This window comes from Mirounga angustirostris, unplaced genomic scaffold (genome assembly GCF_029215605.1).
Source record: "Mirounga angustirostris isolate CCGP_5_RB_7025 unplaced genomic scaffold, mMirAng1.0.hap1 SCAF_1, whole genome shotgun sequence".
Lineage (NCBI taxonomy): Eukaryota > Metazoa > Chordata > Mammalia > Carnivora > Phocidae > Mirounga > Mirounga angustirostris.
Window position 1 is genome coordinate 892,956 of NW_026991709.1, and position 13,062 is coordinate 906,017.

At 60.0% G+C, this 13,062-nt stretch overlaps 1 protein-coding gene across 10 annotated transcripts in view; it reads right to left on the reverse strand.

Moving 5' to 3' along the window:
* Positions 1-13,062, reverse strand: part of PCBP3 (poly(rC) binding protein 3) — a 267,570-nt gene that overhangs the window by 22,478 nt on the left and 232,030 nt on the right. For all 10 annotated transcript variants that reach the window (XM_064577793.1, XM_064577782.1, XM_064577789.1 and 7 more), the window contains 7 exons: positions 8,996-9,150; positions 6,964-6,987; positions 6,169-6,201; positions 5,715-5,831; positions 4,994-5,125; positions 3,983-4,111; positions 709-783 (listed from right to left, as the gene is read on the reverse strand). In XM_064577793.1, coding sequence (XP_064433863.1) covers positions 709-783; positions 3,983-4,111; positions 4,994-5,125; positions 5,715-5,831; positions 6,169-6,201; positions 6,964-6,987; positions 8,996-9,150 — 665 coding nt within the window. The remainder of the gene's footprint in view (positions 1-708; positions 784-3,982; positions 4,112-4,993; positions 5,126-5,714; positions 5,832-6,168; positions 6,202-6,963; positions 6,988-8,995; positions 9,151-13,062) is intronic.

A 13,062-nucleotide genomic window follows, 5' to 3' on the forward strand; every position in this document is an offset into this window, starting at 1 on the left:
CCTTGTGGGGCAGTGGCTACACCCCCTCTCCTGGGCTCTCTCTAGGCCCTGCTAATGAACTGCCGGCCTCAGACGCAGATTTCTCTGCAAGCCCTGGCCTCCCAGGCTCCTCGCCGGCAGGGGAGAAAGGAGGTCGGTGGCTCTGGGCCATAGCCACAGGTGTGCAGAGCAGGTGTTCCTGACCTGGCTGATGCGGGTCTGGTGGAGCGCGAGGGCCACTGCTGTGGCCGGCAAGGCTCTTGCCTGGCTGGGCACCTTTCCCTTCCCTTGCTCCCAGAAACTCCTCTGTGGAAAGTCAGGAACGTGCATTTCAGGGGAAGCGGGACCTGTTCCTGCAGCTCCAGCTGCTTCGACTGGGAGCCACAGGGTCACCGGTAACGCTCCTGGCCCTTCTGCCAAGGCTTCTTCAGGACACTCAGGAGCTAGATTGGGTTGAACGTCGCACAGGCAGAACCAGGGTCCTTCTGTGCCAGGTCAGGGAGAAGACGCTTCCAGGGCCCAGTGTCTACGGGACGTCTGCCATGGCCCTGTCTGTGTGCCCGACCCTGTGCCCGGCAGCGGGCTGGGAGAGCTTTGCGTCCAGCGTGGGTGGGGTGGGAGACGTGCACGTGACAGGGGAGAAAACCTGAGTGCACTAACGGGCAGCGGCGGGGGCTGCAGTAAGAGGCTGAGGTTGGCAGTGGAGGCCGCGAGCGGGTCGGCTCTTACCTGACCACCTGCAAAAATGACAGGGGTGGAGGCGGGCTTTGGGCGGTAGGGGATGGTGGCACCTTTCGGTGGGGACTAGGAAAAGGGACAGGAGAGGGAGAGAGAGCATTAGAGCGGCTTCCCAGCACCAGGACCTGCTGACGGGGGCCTCCTTCCCAAGCCCGCCCCCGCTGCACCACCCGCCCTGCCCTGTCCCCCAGGCTGCAGCGGCCCCAGAGGGTGGGGACACCCTGCAGCAGGAGGGTAGCCTGAGAGGGACCCTCCACAGGGCCACCTCTCTCCTCCGGGTAGCCACTGCCCTAAATACGCTCCCACCTGGCGCCGCCACCCCCGCGGAATGCGGGGCGGGGGGCGGGGGCTCCGTGGCAGTGTGCACCGTCAGTTCCTGACGAGCAAGAACGGAGGCCGAGACCCTGCCCGTGCGCAGATGGACAGGTGGCTGCCTGCGGACCAGGGTGCTGTCGTTCCACACTTGGGTCAGCCTGGCTGCTGTCCTCTGAGAAAATCTCCCTCCCTCTCTCCCATGCTCAGGGGAAAGCCAGGCTTTATGGGCGGCTTGGCCATGGGGGCTCATGCCCAGTGCCCCAAAGGCTTTGCAGGGCCAGGCTTGTGATGCTCAGTAGGCATCATCACAGGACAGCTAGAAACATCCGATTTCACTATTCATAAAAAGAAGCAACTTTTTAAAAAAGCTTAGAGTCCAAATTCAGTATTCTATAGTCGTGATGAGCTTTGCTATAATTTCCTTTGCTTATTCTGTGCCCAAAAGTATAGGATTTTTATCTTGGGGTGAATGATATTCTCAAGTACCAGAAGTCGGCCCGATTCTGATTGAGTCGACCGAACTCCTTGGTCAGAGGCAATCAGGGTCCTCCCTAGTCCGGCCACGTGGCAGTCTTCCCTGGGAACAGAAGCCACAGGGCTGGCCTGGGTCAGCAACACCACCAGCCAGAGGCAGAGGGTGGGGGCCAGGACAGCCTGTCCCTGCTGGGAGGTCTCGAGACCGTGGTGCCCTCGGGCCCAGCCCACACCCTGGGCTGTTGGGTGTGACCTCATAGTGCCCCCCGAGAGACACAAAGCAATGTGGGGCAGGCTCAGCACACCGGGTGGCAACTTCAATCTGCAGTCCAAGCCATGCTGTGTGATCATGGGCACACTGTGTGACCCTGACTCTACTACATGACCTGGACATGCTGCCTGCCTTTAGGTGTGTTGTGTGGCCTTGGCCGAGCTGTATGACCTTGGGAACACCGTGCAGCCTCGCTGTAAAGCAGGAAGGGCTGCTGAGGGGCCTGAGAGCTGACCCCGTCTGGGGTGATGCTGGGCCCCCAGGGTAGGCCGGTCTTCAGTGCTCCTGCTATTTACGACCAGATGCCTCCAGAATCATCTCTGTGCAGCCAGGGGTCACTGCGGCCTCAGAGGACACTCGGTTCATGGTGGCAGACCCATGACTAAACCGAGCTTGGGGGAGTGAGGTTCTCACTGCACCAGCAGGGAACTCAGTCCAGGTATGCCCCGTCCCTGAGCCGGGCACCTCGCTCCGTGCCCTCTGGCCCCACGGACTGCAGCGCCCTCCATCCCAGCACCATGAGCTTGTGATTCTCGCGCTCGCTGATGTCCTCTGACAGGAGAGGCCCTGTGAGCACGGCGCCCCCGGTGCCCGCTGGGGCACAGTGGGCACTGCCGGGCAGGCTTTGCCGTGAGACCTGTGCTCTCCACGGGGCCCCACTGACCTGCCCCCACCTGAGGGCAGCCCTCGCAGAGCCATTTCAAGGGTATGACCTTGGCCAGAACTAAGTCTGGAAGTCCTTTAATCTTTTGCTCTATTTGTCCAGCTATTCTTCACTTGAAAATGGGCCCAACCATTTCTAGGTGCAGTGGCTCCTCGTCCCCTGGGGAGACCCCAGCTCTCCGACCTCTGAGAGCTCCATGGCCCGAGCAAGAGTGAAGCATCGCCTTGGCCCTGGGTCTGCCGTTCCCATTCGCCACGCGTGCTTGCTTCACAGTTGAGTCTCGCGTGAGCCTCCAGCCGGCGGGAACACAGCCCTGGGGCACCAGCACCCACAGCCAGTGGGGTCCAGCCTGTTTCTATGGGCCACATCTGACCATGCACGTGGCGCCGGCAACGCCGCTTGGGAGGAGTCCTGAGGAGACCGACAGTCTTATTCTAACTCTTGTTCGTGGACATGGGAGGCTGTGTCCCTCCTGGAACTGTTCATGCGACCTCGCACTCTGACGTGGCCGCTGCTGCTCAAGATGCGTGTGCTTTCTCGCCGCCTCGGGCATCCGCCAGTGCAAGGGAGTGCACGGCCCTGCTCACCACGTGCCCACATGGCGCCACCGGGCTCCCAGCGGCAGGGGCCCGAAGGAACACAGACCGGCACCGTCTCCATGACCAGTGGCTGGGGACCATCAGGACACCAGTATTTAGAAACATAGTTTTGATTTCACAAAATAGTATACTTGGGAAAATAAATCTATGCAATTTTTTTAAAGAGCTGGACGTGGGTTTGAGCACCAAACAAAGGACAAAAGAGGGCGGAGCCCACAGACACCGGCCGAGGCACAGGAGCCTTCGTCAGAGGCCGAAGTACTTCACTGTAGCTTGAAGACCAGCAACTGTGGGAGCTTCAGTGAATCCTGCTGCATTTGGGCTATTCGCTGAAATTTAAATCTCAGGGTTTTTTCTCAAAAAAATTTCAAGAGAGGCTTTTGTCTTGCTCAGCTGTATCTTCGCTTCTGCTTTGGTTTTAACCATTTTGTTTATTCCTCTCTGTCTTTACAGTTTGGGCATTTTCGTGTGCTTTTCCTCCTTTGTGCCTTGGTGGGGCTCTGACGCCTGCGGGCGTGGTGAGCGTGGGCCTCCTGCCTCCCCTCCCCTCACAGGCCCAGGGCAGCAGGGCCTGCCCACAGTGGGCAGCGTGTCCAGCACAGACCTGCACCGAGGCTAAGGCCCGACCCTTTACCGGACGCCCCTCCCACTGCAGACTAATGACTGCTCATCCGATTGCCTCCTGACACACCCTTTCCCCGGCCCCCCAGCCGAGACGATGGACATGCCCGAGAGGACTAGCTACCCGCACACCCGGCGCGGCCTGGGTGCGGTCTCGGGTCACGCTCTTGACCCCTGGCCCCCACACGGCCCTGACCGTGTGAATTCTCAGGGCCCCAGGCACATGCCACAGCCAACACGAAGAAGCCAAGGCTGAAGAAGCCATGGGCAGTGTGGCGTGAGGGGTAGGCTGGCAGTGAGCCCTGGGTGCCCAGACTGTACCTCCAGCATGACCACACAGATCTGCTTGACGCACTGGATGATGGCGTCAGGGGTCCCCGAGATGGTCACTGCCCGCTCTGTGGAGTTGGGCAGCATGTCCCCGGCCACCTGGACCTGGGCACCTGTGGACTGCAGAAACAAGACATTGGAAGGGGAACGGCAGGGGAGGGGCTGGTGGTGGCGGCGGCCTGCGCTGAAGCAGAGCTCCTGGGTGCTGGGGAGGGCATCACGTCGAGGGCACAGTGCATGGACACCCACCCCAAGGGCACCACGCCCGCCCGGCCCCTCAGCCCTCTGCTTGTTCCCTGGGGCCCCATGGGGGGGCTGCGCGCCTCAACCCACCGCTGCCCAGCACGGCCTGGCGCAGGGACAGTGACGCTGGAGAAGAGGCGTCTTAACCTGCAAGTGGCATTTGCAGAGATGGAGACAGAAATGGAGTCACTTTTTTCAAATACTTTATCTCCCCTGTGGAGCTGTAGGTCACAGAGGAAGATGGATTCTAGAGGGGCCCAAGCTCTGTGGCTGTCTTGCCGTGACGGAATCACGACAGGGGGGCCTCTCTTCTGGGAGAGGGAAGGAGTCCTTTCTTTGAATAAAGGAACATGAACATAAGTCTGCGCCTCACCAGCCCTGCTGGTCTGCTCAGGCCTGGTGGGCCCTGGAGGCACCTGCCTGGGGGCAGAGGGCACAGCCTCCATGGCCCAGAGCCACATGCCTGGGTGGCAGGGTGTGGCCCCCCGCCCCATCATGGGGGCGCGCTGCCTGTCCCTGGTTGGGCTGCACAGCTCCCCGTGCAGGGGCCCAGCCCCTCTGCATGACACTGTGAGTGGTCTGTGCACACTCCAGGGGCTCCCAGAGCCCACCCTTTGCTTTCTGGATGGCTCTCCCCTACTGTAAGTTCCACACTGGCACGGTTCGCAGTGCTGGGCCTCCCCGGGGGCAGGGTGAGCTTCCCGGGGGGGGCCTCACCCACCCAGCGGAGGGGCGCCGGCAGCCAGAGAAGGTTCCTACCTCCCTGATCTCCTTGATCTTCGAGCCGCCTTTGCCGATCAGGGACCCACACTGGCTGGCGGGGACCACCAGCCTCAGCGTCACGGGGGGCTTGCTGGTGGCAGGACTGTTGCTCATAGAGTTAATGATGTCCTGGGGAGGAGAAAGGCACGGGTGCGCCTGCTGTGCCCACGCCAGTGAGCGCAAAGGCCAGGCTCGTGAGAAAGCAGCTGCATGTGCTCAAGGACTGGCGGGCCAGGGTCCCTGCCCCCGAGGCCCATGGCCAGTGGAGGCGGGGGGAGGACAAGCGTGGGAACGCGAGCGCTCTGAATGTGCTCTAAACAACTTTTGGCAACTTGAACAATATTGGAAACGCAAGAAAACCTCGATGTGAGTCGCTGACAGAGCGCACAGACGTGCCCCAGACATGTGAGTGCGTGCGTGTTTCTATGGGCCGGCAGCAGAGCCCCCAGGTCCAGCCTGTAGCCAAGCTCCCATGTGGGGGCAGGAGCCGTGGGGGGCGGCTGGAGCTCATGCTCGGGCCTGTCCCCAGATGGCCAGCAGCCGGGGGAGCCCCTGGGCGGCGGAGGTGACAGGGGAGAAGAGAAGTCCTTGCAGCCAAGCAGGACATCCCTGGTGGGCCAGGCTGTGCCCACGTCCAGACACAGGGGACGTGGGGCCGGAGGACCAGTGGAGACCATGCCCTCCCCCCGCACACAGGGTCTCTGGGGGCGCATCTTACCTCCTCGAACTTGTAGGCGATCATGGCAAAGGCCTTGAAGATGGCGTCCGTGGGGCCCGTGATGGTCACGATTCTTTCCGGGCAGTTTCCCTCAGAGATGTTGATCCTGGCACCGCTCTGGAAGGAGGCGAGCACACCCGGGCCAGGGTTAGAGTCGCGGGCAGTACCGGGCTGGGTTCTTCAGGCCTCCTGACAGCCACGGGCAAGCCTCCACGCTGCACGGTGAGGCCCCCCCAGTGCCGTCCTTCACAGTGCCGACAGCTGCCACGCTGTGCCCCCCACAGCCCCCCACAACAGAGCCCCGGACGTGGGGGTGTGCAGGTCAGAGGGAAGGGGCCTGCTGCTGCTGGGAGGTGGCCGTGGGCACGGCAGGGGCTCCCGCAGGACAGGACTTCTGGCCTCCCACCTCCCGCCTGCCCACAAACGGGACACCACTGAGGACCAGCCACCTCACCTCTTCACGCATCTTTTTCACAGTTTCTCCTTTCTGGAATAAAGATTCAGACAACAGGGTGAGGCGCCACTCCGGGCTTCCGGCACAGGCGTGCAGAGGGTTTGGTGTGGCAGCACGAGGTGGGAGCACAGCCTCGTGCACCAGGTGCCCCAGGCCAGCGAGCAGCAGTCCCGGGGCGGGGGGCGGGGGTGGCGGGGACGAGAGCCTGACGCACCCCCAGCCCCGAGCCCCACCACAAGCTGGCGAGGGGCCCTTCAGAGGAGGCGCCGGGTGCTGGCCCACTCGGCTCCTGCTCTGCAGTGGTGCTCATATTTGTCACGGGCAAAGCAGGGCCAGGCCGGGGCGGGGGGGGCACACCCCAGGGCCCTGGTGGGAAGACCTGGACTTGGAGCACAGAGGCGCCCGCTGGACACCAGGGGGCCTGGACACGGTGGGACGCCAGCCACGGGTAGGTGGCGCCCTGCCCCAGCCTCCGCCACAGGCTTCCAACTCCCAGATCCGCGCTCACTTTCCCCACGGCGCGCTTTTAATTTGGAGGGAGACGTGAGAGACCACCACCACCCACTGACCAGGGGGGATACTGCGCTGGAGAATGCCAGTGACTCACGCTCACCGGGCCCTCACCCCCGGGAAGGACGGGCCACAGGGCGGTGGGGCAGTGGGGGCGGGGCTGCCCGGTGACCAGCCGGGGCCTTGCAGGCGGGGCCGCGGGATTCCACTGGAATCCTTGTGCGTGGTGTGCACCGTGTCACCTGGTCAGGGACCCCAGCAGAGCAGAGTTCACTCAGTAGTTACCTTCCCGATGATGCTTCCAACTTCCTGTAGGAAAGGAAGCACAGAAAGATGATGTCATAGAGCAGAAGGAGAGACGGCCGGTGACAGACCCTGAGAGACCCATGTGTGCTGGGAGCGAGGACGGGGGTCAGGACAGTCAGGCGCGAGCGTGGCCAGGCCACCTGTGCAAAGGCCCTGAGTCTGGGGGCTCCTGGGTGCCCGTCTGACCTCAGTTAGTCCCAGGCCCTGCCTCTGACAGACACACAGACGAGCAGAATCAGAGCGGCCGGCTCCCTACAAACAAGTTAGGAGGCACCACTTAAGGCCTCAAGAAACCCTGCAAGGAACAGATAAAACATAGACTCTCCCCCGATTTTGTGATGTAAAGGTAATTAAGCACTGCTACCGCTTTTTCACTTTTTAGAAAGTAGACTACGCAAAGACACGCTTGAACATACCGCCCCAGTTCCGAAGCCTGGAGCCCATGATGGTGCGACCCACGCTCCTGGCCAGGCCTGCTCCTCACGGCACCTCCCGCCTCGTCAGGCCCACTCGGCACTGCGAGCCAGCCCGCTCCTATCCCCGGGAATGACCTTTCAAAGTCAAACTCCTTTCCCTTATTACAGGAAGTCCTCAGCAGCTACAACAGTGCCGGTGAAGGCCCGAAATCCTGCTGGGCCGTGGGAGGGTGCGTGCCGCAGGGGCGGCTGAGGCAGCAAAGGGCAGCTGAGCCCTCCGGCGGCCGCGGCGCCGCTCCTCCTGGGGCGGAGTTGGTGCCTGAGGCTGCCGCGGCCCCTGGACGTGGGGGCCCTCTGTGGTGCACTCCCAGCTTCTGACAACCTTGAGCAAATGCCACCCACACGTGGGAGGCGCAAAGCTAGTCGCCGTCTCTCCATTGCAAAAAGGGATCTCTGGGGGTGAGCCCTGACCCCCCCGCCCCCCCAGGGAGGGCGCCTCGCCTGGCGATCTGGGAGGAGCAGCACCACCGGCCCCGCGGCAAGGAGACCACAAGGACACCAGACACAGCCCGATGGAGGTGCGAACCCTGTGCTGTTGGGCTGGAGTTGGGGGATAGGAACTCACGGGGTCCAGTCTATAAACATGGAAATAAATTTTATGCATATGTGTGTATACACACACTGTGATCGTACATACACACGCATGTTCAATAAACACATACGTGTAGATATCCCCCACTCACAAGAGTCGGGGCTCTTTGGAGAAATGGCTGACTCCAGGACCATGGCAGGGAAAGCACAAGGGCATCATGAGAGTGTTTTGTGCCAGAAAGCGAGCTGGCACTGGGTGAATGACAGCCCACGTCATGAGGACACAGGAGCCAGCTTGGAGGGGCTCCCGGTGGCTGAGTCAGGGTCAATACGAGCATCAAAATGAGTCATGACAGCAACTGAGTCCATGCAGACGTGCATGAATGAGCGGATGAATGGCCGCTGAGGGGTTCTCGCAGTGTCCGTGGGCCCCGAGCAGCATCTAACAGCAGCTCTGGGTGAAGGACCAAGGGCTCAGTAACGGAGGCCCTGAGATCTGCGCCCCTGATGGGAGAGTTCCTGTGACTCCCACCAACAGTGAGGAAACCTCAGAAAAGCCGCCTTGAGGAAGGGCAGGCACTTTCAGAGGTGAAATGCAAAGGAAGAGCAGGGAGACTCCTCCAGGTTGGAGACCACCAGAGACGCTCTGGGATATGGAGTCCTGACCACTCCCCCTTCACCGCGTGCCCTGTGGTGAAGGGCAGGCTGGGACGACTGGTGACCTGAACAGGGCCCGAGGCGAGGGGCTGGGACGTACTGGTGTTGGTATCCTGACGTGGATGGGGCACTGCGCCCTCGTTTGTAGGAAATACACACTAAGGTGTTCAGTGACGGGCATCGGGTTGCAATGAGTCTCCAAGGGTTCCAGGAGAAATGTAATTTGGAGTGGGCTGCAATGCTTAGTCAGCCTGAGACGGCTCAGGGTTTACAAAGCAGACCCCGGCGGTGGGCACGCCCTCCCTTCCCTCCCAGCTGGTCTGACACAGTGGCCTTGGGCTCCGTACCTTTCCATGCATCAGCAGACGGATTGTCAGGGTCACGTTCAGGCCACCTTCTGAGACCTTCGACTCCATCTTTCTCCCAAAATGCGGCTGGGAGTAGTGGCTTAAGGTGCCGAGGGTGCCGTGAGGAAGGACAGATGGGGCCCAGATGGCGTCACCTGGAAAGGGAAGGCATAGCGGCTGCCAGCTGAGAACACGGTCAATGGCCAACACAGGTCGGGGTGTCCCGGCCTGCTAGGACCTTTGGCCTCTGGGGGGTGCGTGGGCGTGGGGAGGGTCCAGGTTCTCCTCCAGGCTGGATCCCGAGGGACAGGTCAGCCCACCACAGTGTACAGGGTGGCCTCCGAGACAGGCACCAGTGAGGATTAGAAGTGAAGGTCAGGTGGGGCCAGGGCTCAGGGCACAGCAAGGGGAGAGGGTAGGACCAGGAGAGGTTCCAGAATAAACGGGAGAGGTCTGCAGAACCAGATACTCAGGCAAGCCCAGGCCCAGATGCGGGGGGCCCCAAGGGCACACCAGACCTGACTGCAGGCCTGGGAAGGGATGCTTCACTCAGCAGGCAACACAGGTCACAGGGGGTGGGCTGTTTGGGTAGCCTTCCTGGGAGGGCCAGCAGTCAGGGCAGCAAATGGGAGCTGGAGAGCCACCTGCCTGGGTGCGTGGGGATGTCTCACAGTGCAGGGAAGTTGCTGGGTGCCAGGGTCCACAAGGGTCAGAGAGGAGGGGAACGAGGGCAGGATGGGACACGGGGCATGAGTGACCCCCAGGGGAGCGGGGAGTGGCCAGTCCTGGAGGGGGTGGGTAGGCCGTGGGGCAGTGGTCACAGGGTCTGACAGCAGGGTGCTGCCGGGGGCACAGGGAGGGAAGGAGGCCTGCCTGGGGGAGATTCTGGATGACCCAGGGCCAGGGGTTCCCAGGAGCGGCACCAGGTGGACCCCACGGAACAGAGAGTGCCACAGGCCTCCTGCAGCTGCACAGACCTGCCCGGGGGCACACCTGAGAGGTGGGTGGGGTGCCTGGGCCATGAAGGAAGGATGAGGCCTGGGGCCAACTCTGCCAGCACTCCCCACATACGACCCCATGCTTGGTCTAGGTCCCTCAGGAACAGTGAAACCTGGGCATGCCCCCCATCTGGGGGTCTGGACACCAGCCCTTTGATGTGACCTGTAAGGATGGGAGGCTCCGTCCACACACAGGAGAGACCACAAGTTAGAAAAGCAAGATTTTCCTTTAACCTTGTAGGTTTTGGTTTCTGCTGAAAAGGAAAATACAAAATAAAGCACAGAACAGCACATTCTGTCTGCTGGTGGTGGTGGACGCGTCACAGATGACAGAGGAAGACACATTTCTGCGTTAACAGACGCGCACATGACAACGTATCCACTCGTGCCGTAACAACTCAAACTATTAGTCCTCGTTATGGATTAGACAACGATGCTTTTGAACAAGGACTCTGACATGAAGACCTAAGACCTGGCAAAGGCAAGTTTTAAAAACCACCCCTACAAATTAATGTGGTCTATCTCCACTGCCCAACACGGAGCCACTGGCCACTTGTGGCTATTTGTATTTGAAATAAGAAACTCGTCGGCCGCACTCAGAGTTGACCAAGCAGCCCCATGTGGCTGGTGGCTGCGCGGGGAAGGGCACAACAGAGAGCGCTGGTCTCGGGCACGGTGGTCCTACCGGACAGCACGGGGCGCGTGGACATGGCAGCAGGTCTGGCTGAAAGAGGGCGCTCTGGACAGAGACCCCGGGCAGGAGAGGAGACGTTCCAGCTCAAGGGATTGGTGCGGCCAAGTTCACGACGCTCCCTCCCACACAGACACCCTGCAGCAAGCAGGGGTACCAGCACCAGTGGAGCGGATCGGGCGCTGGGCATGCGGGATGCCAGGCCTCCTGTTTAATTAGAAACATCTCCTCCTGTGTGGGGCGGCAGGGCCCTGCAGCCGTGGTTACGTAAATGTTTCCAGCCACAGCGGAGAAAGTGGGTCAGTGAGTGCCGGGGAGCTTCAGGGTCCAGGCTGTCGACTGCCATCAGTCACACAGGCCAGCGAGCTGCCACGGAGGCTGCTGCCCGCCGTCATCACGAGGCTGAGGGCGAGCAGCACGGTGCCCTCTGTAGACTGCTGGGGACAAGGAGCGGCCCTGGGTGGTGGTGAAGGTCACCTAGACTCAGCGCCCTTGACCTTGAAGAACCCACCTATGCCAGCCGCCAAGGGGCACCGGGCGGTGGCTCCGCCAGGATCACGACCTCGGGTCATCCTCTATCGGTCCTGCTGGGCCCTGGACAGCTGTTCATCGGGGGCGGGCCCGAGGATGCCAGGCCTGCTCCCACCTGCAGCCACCCCTGCAGGAGAGTCCACACTCACCCAAAACCAAAAAATCTCTTCGCCAGTAAGGACCCACCTTCTGTTCTCTGCAGTGCTGGGAACTGAATATATTTGTAATTCACCCAGTGGGAGGAAGAGGAGACACAGGCACGGTCCCCTGCAGGGCCCGGGAGGAGGCCCGCCCGTGTGGCCCCGTGCCAACACCGTCCACAGATGTGCCTCGGCTGGAACGCAGCCTGTGCCCGATTCCCACAGCCAGCCTTCCCAGTTGTCCATCCATCCGTCTCTGCAGTCCTGCCTTCCGGCTACAGGCCCAAACCTGGGGGTGCAATAGCTCCTTCCTTAGCAATGAAGTAATTCGCCTTCATTAGCAAATCCCAACACACAGATGCAGAGTTAATTAATTCATTTTCTCTAGTTTCTTACTTCTTGCCTAATAAAGGTGTTTTGTTCTATAAAATCCTTCTCAACATGTGGATTTAGCGGTATCCCACTAATTTTGATATTTGTGCTCTTTTTGATTATTTCAAAATACTATCAAATTTCTCTTTGATTTCTTTTTTGATTCATGGGGTATTGTGAAGTATGTTATTAAATTTTCAAATACTTAGATTTTCTAGATGTCTTTCTCCTGTTGATTCTCTGATGGTTAGAAAACGTGGCTTGTGACACCTCAGGTACGTCCTATGTCCTGAGACTTGCTTGTGGGCCAGACTGTGGTCTGTCCTGGTAAAGGTGGGCTCCCGTGTTGGGGTGGAACCTTCTCAAAGCCTGGATGGTACCACTGCCAGTCCTCTGCGGTCTCGTCGGGTCCCGGGGGCGCCGGGGAGGGCCCTGCTTCCTGCACTTCAAGCTCTGTCAGCAGCATCGTACCACCACATCGTTGCCTCCAGCTGATGGACCGACGGACTCCTTTGCCATCGTGAGGCATTCCTCATGTCTGGCTTCGTTCTCAGCTCTGAAATTTCTTTGTCTGTTATTCATGTAGTGACCCCGCTTTCTTCTGATTGGTGTTGGTGTACCTCCTTCCATCTTTTATCTTGAACCCATCTGTGGTCTTTATATTTAAAGTGAGTTTCCTGTAGGCAGCGTGTGGTTGAACCTTGCCTTTTTATCTCATTTGACAATCTCTGTCTTTTAATTGGGGTGTTTCGACCACTGACAGTGACATGGTGGAGTCTGGAGCTATCGTTCTACTGCTTGTCTTCTGCTTTATGATCTCTTCTTCGTTCCCGTTTCTATCACTTTCTCCTCCACCATCTTTTGAATGAACTGCATACCTTTTATGATTCCACTTTCCCTCCTTTGTGCACTTACTAGTTACGACCCTCTGTTTTGTTACCTGAGGGTTGCCCTGCACACACCTTCAGCTTGTCACAGTACAGTGTCAGTGACCTGCCACTTAGGGCAGTGTGGGAGCACCTGACATGGGTGCTAGCTGTGCCACTGTTTCCCCTCTTGGCCTCCGCCCTGTTGCTGTGGCGCACTTTGGTTCTCCTGGGTTATAAACCAGCGTTCTTATTTCGGACGTGAACAGTCCGTTATCTTCTAGAGGGACGTAGATGACAAGAAACATGTCTTTCTGCTTACCCACGTGACGCTCAGCCCGCCGCGTGCAGGCAGCTTTCTGCCTGCTCTCGCTCTTCTTCTACCTGAAGAACTCCCCAAAATAATTTTTGTAGTGCAAGTTCGCTGGCGATGGAGCTCTGTTTCCGTGGGTCGGAAAGGTCTGTTTCC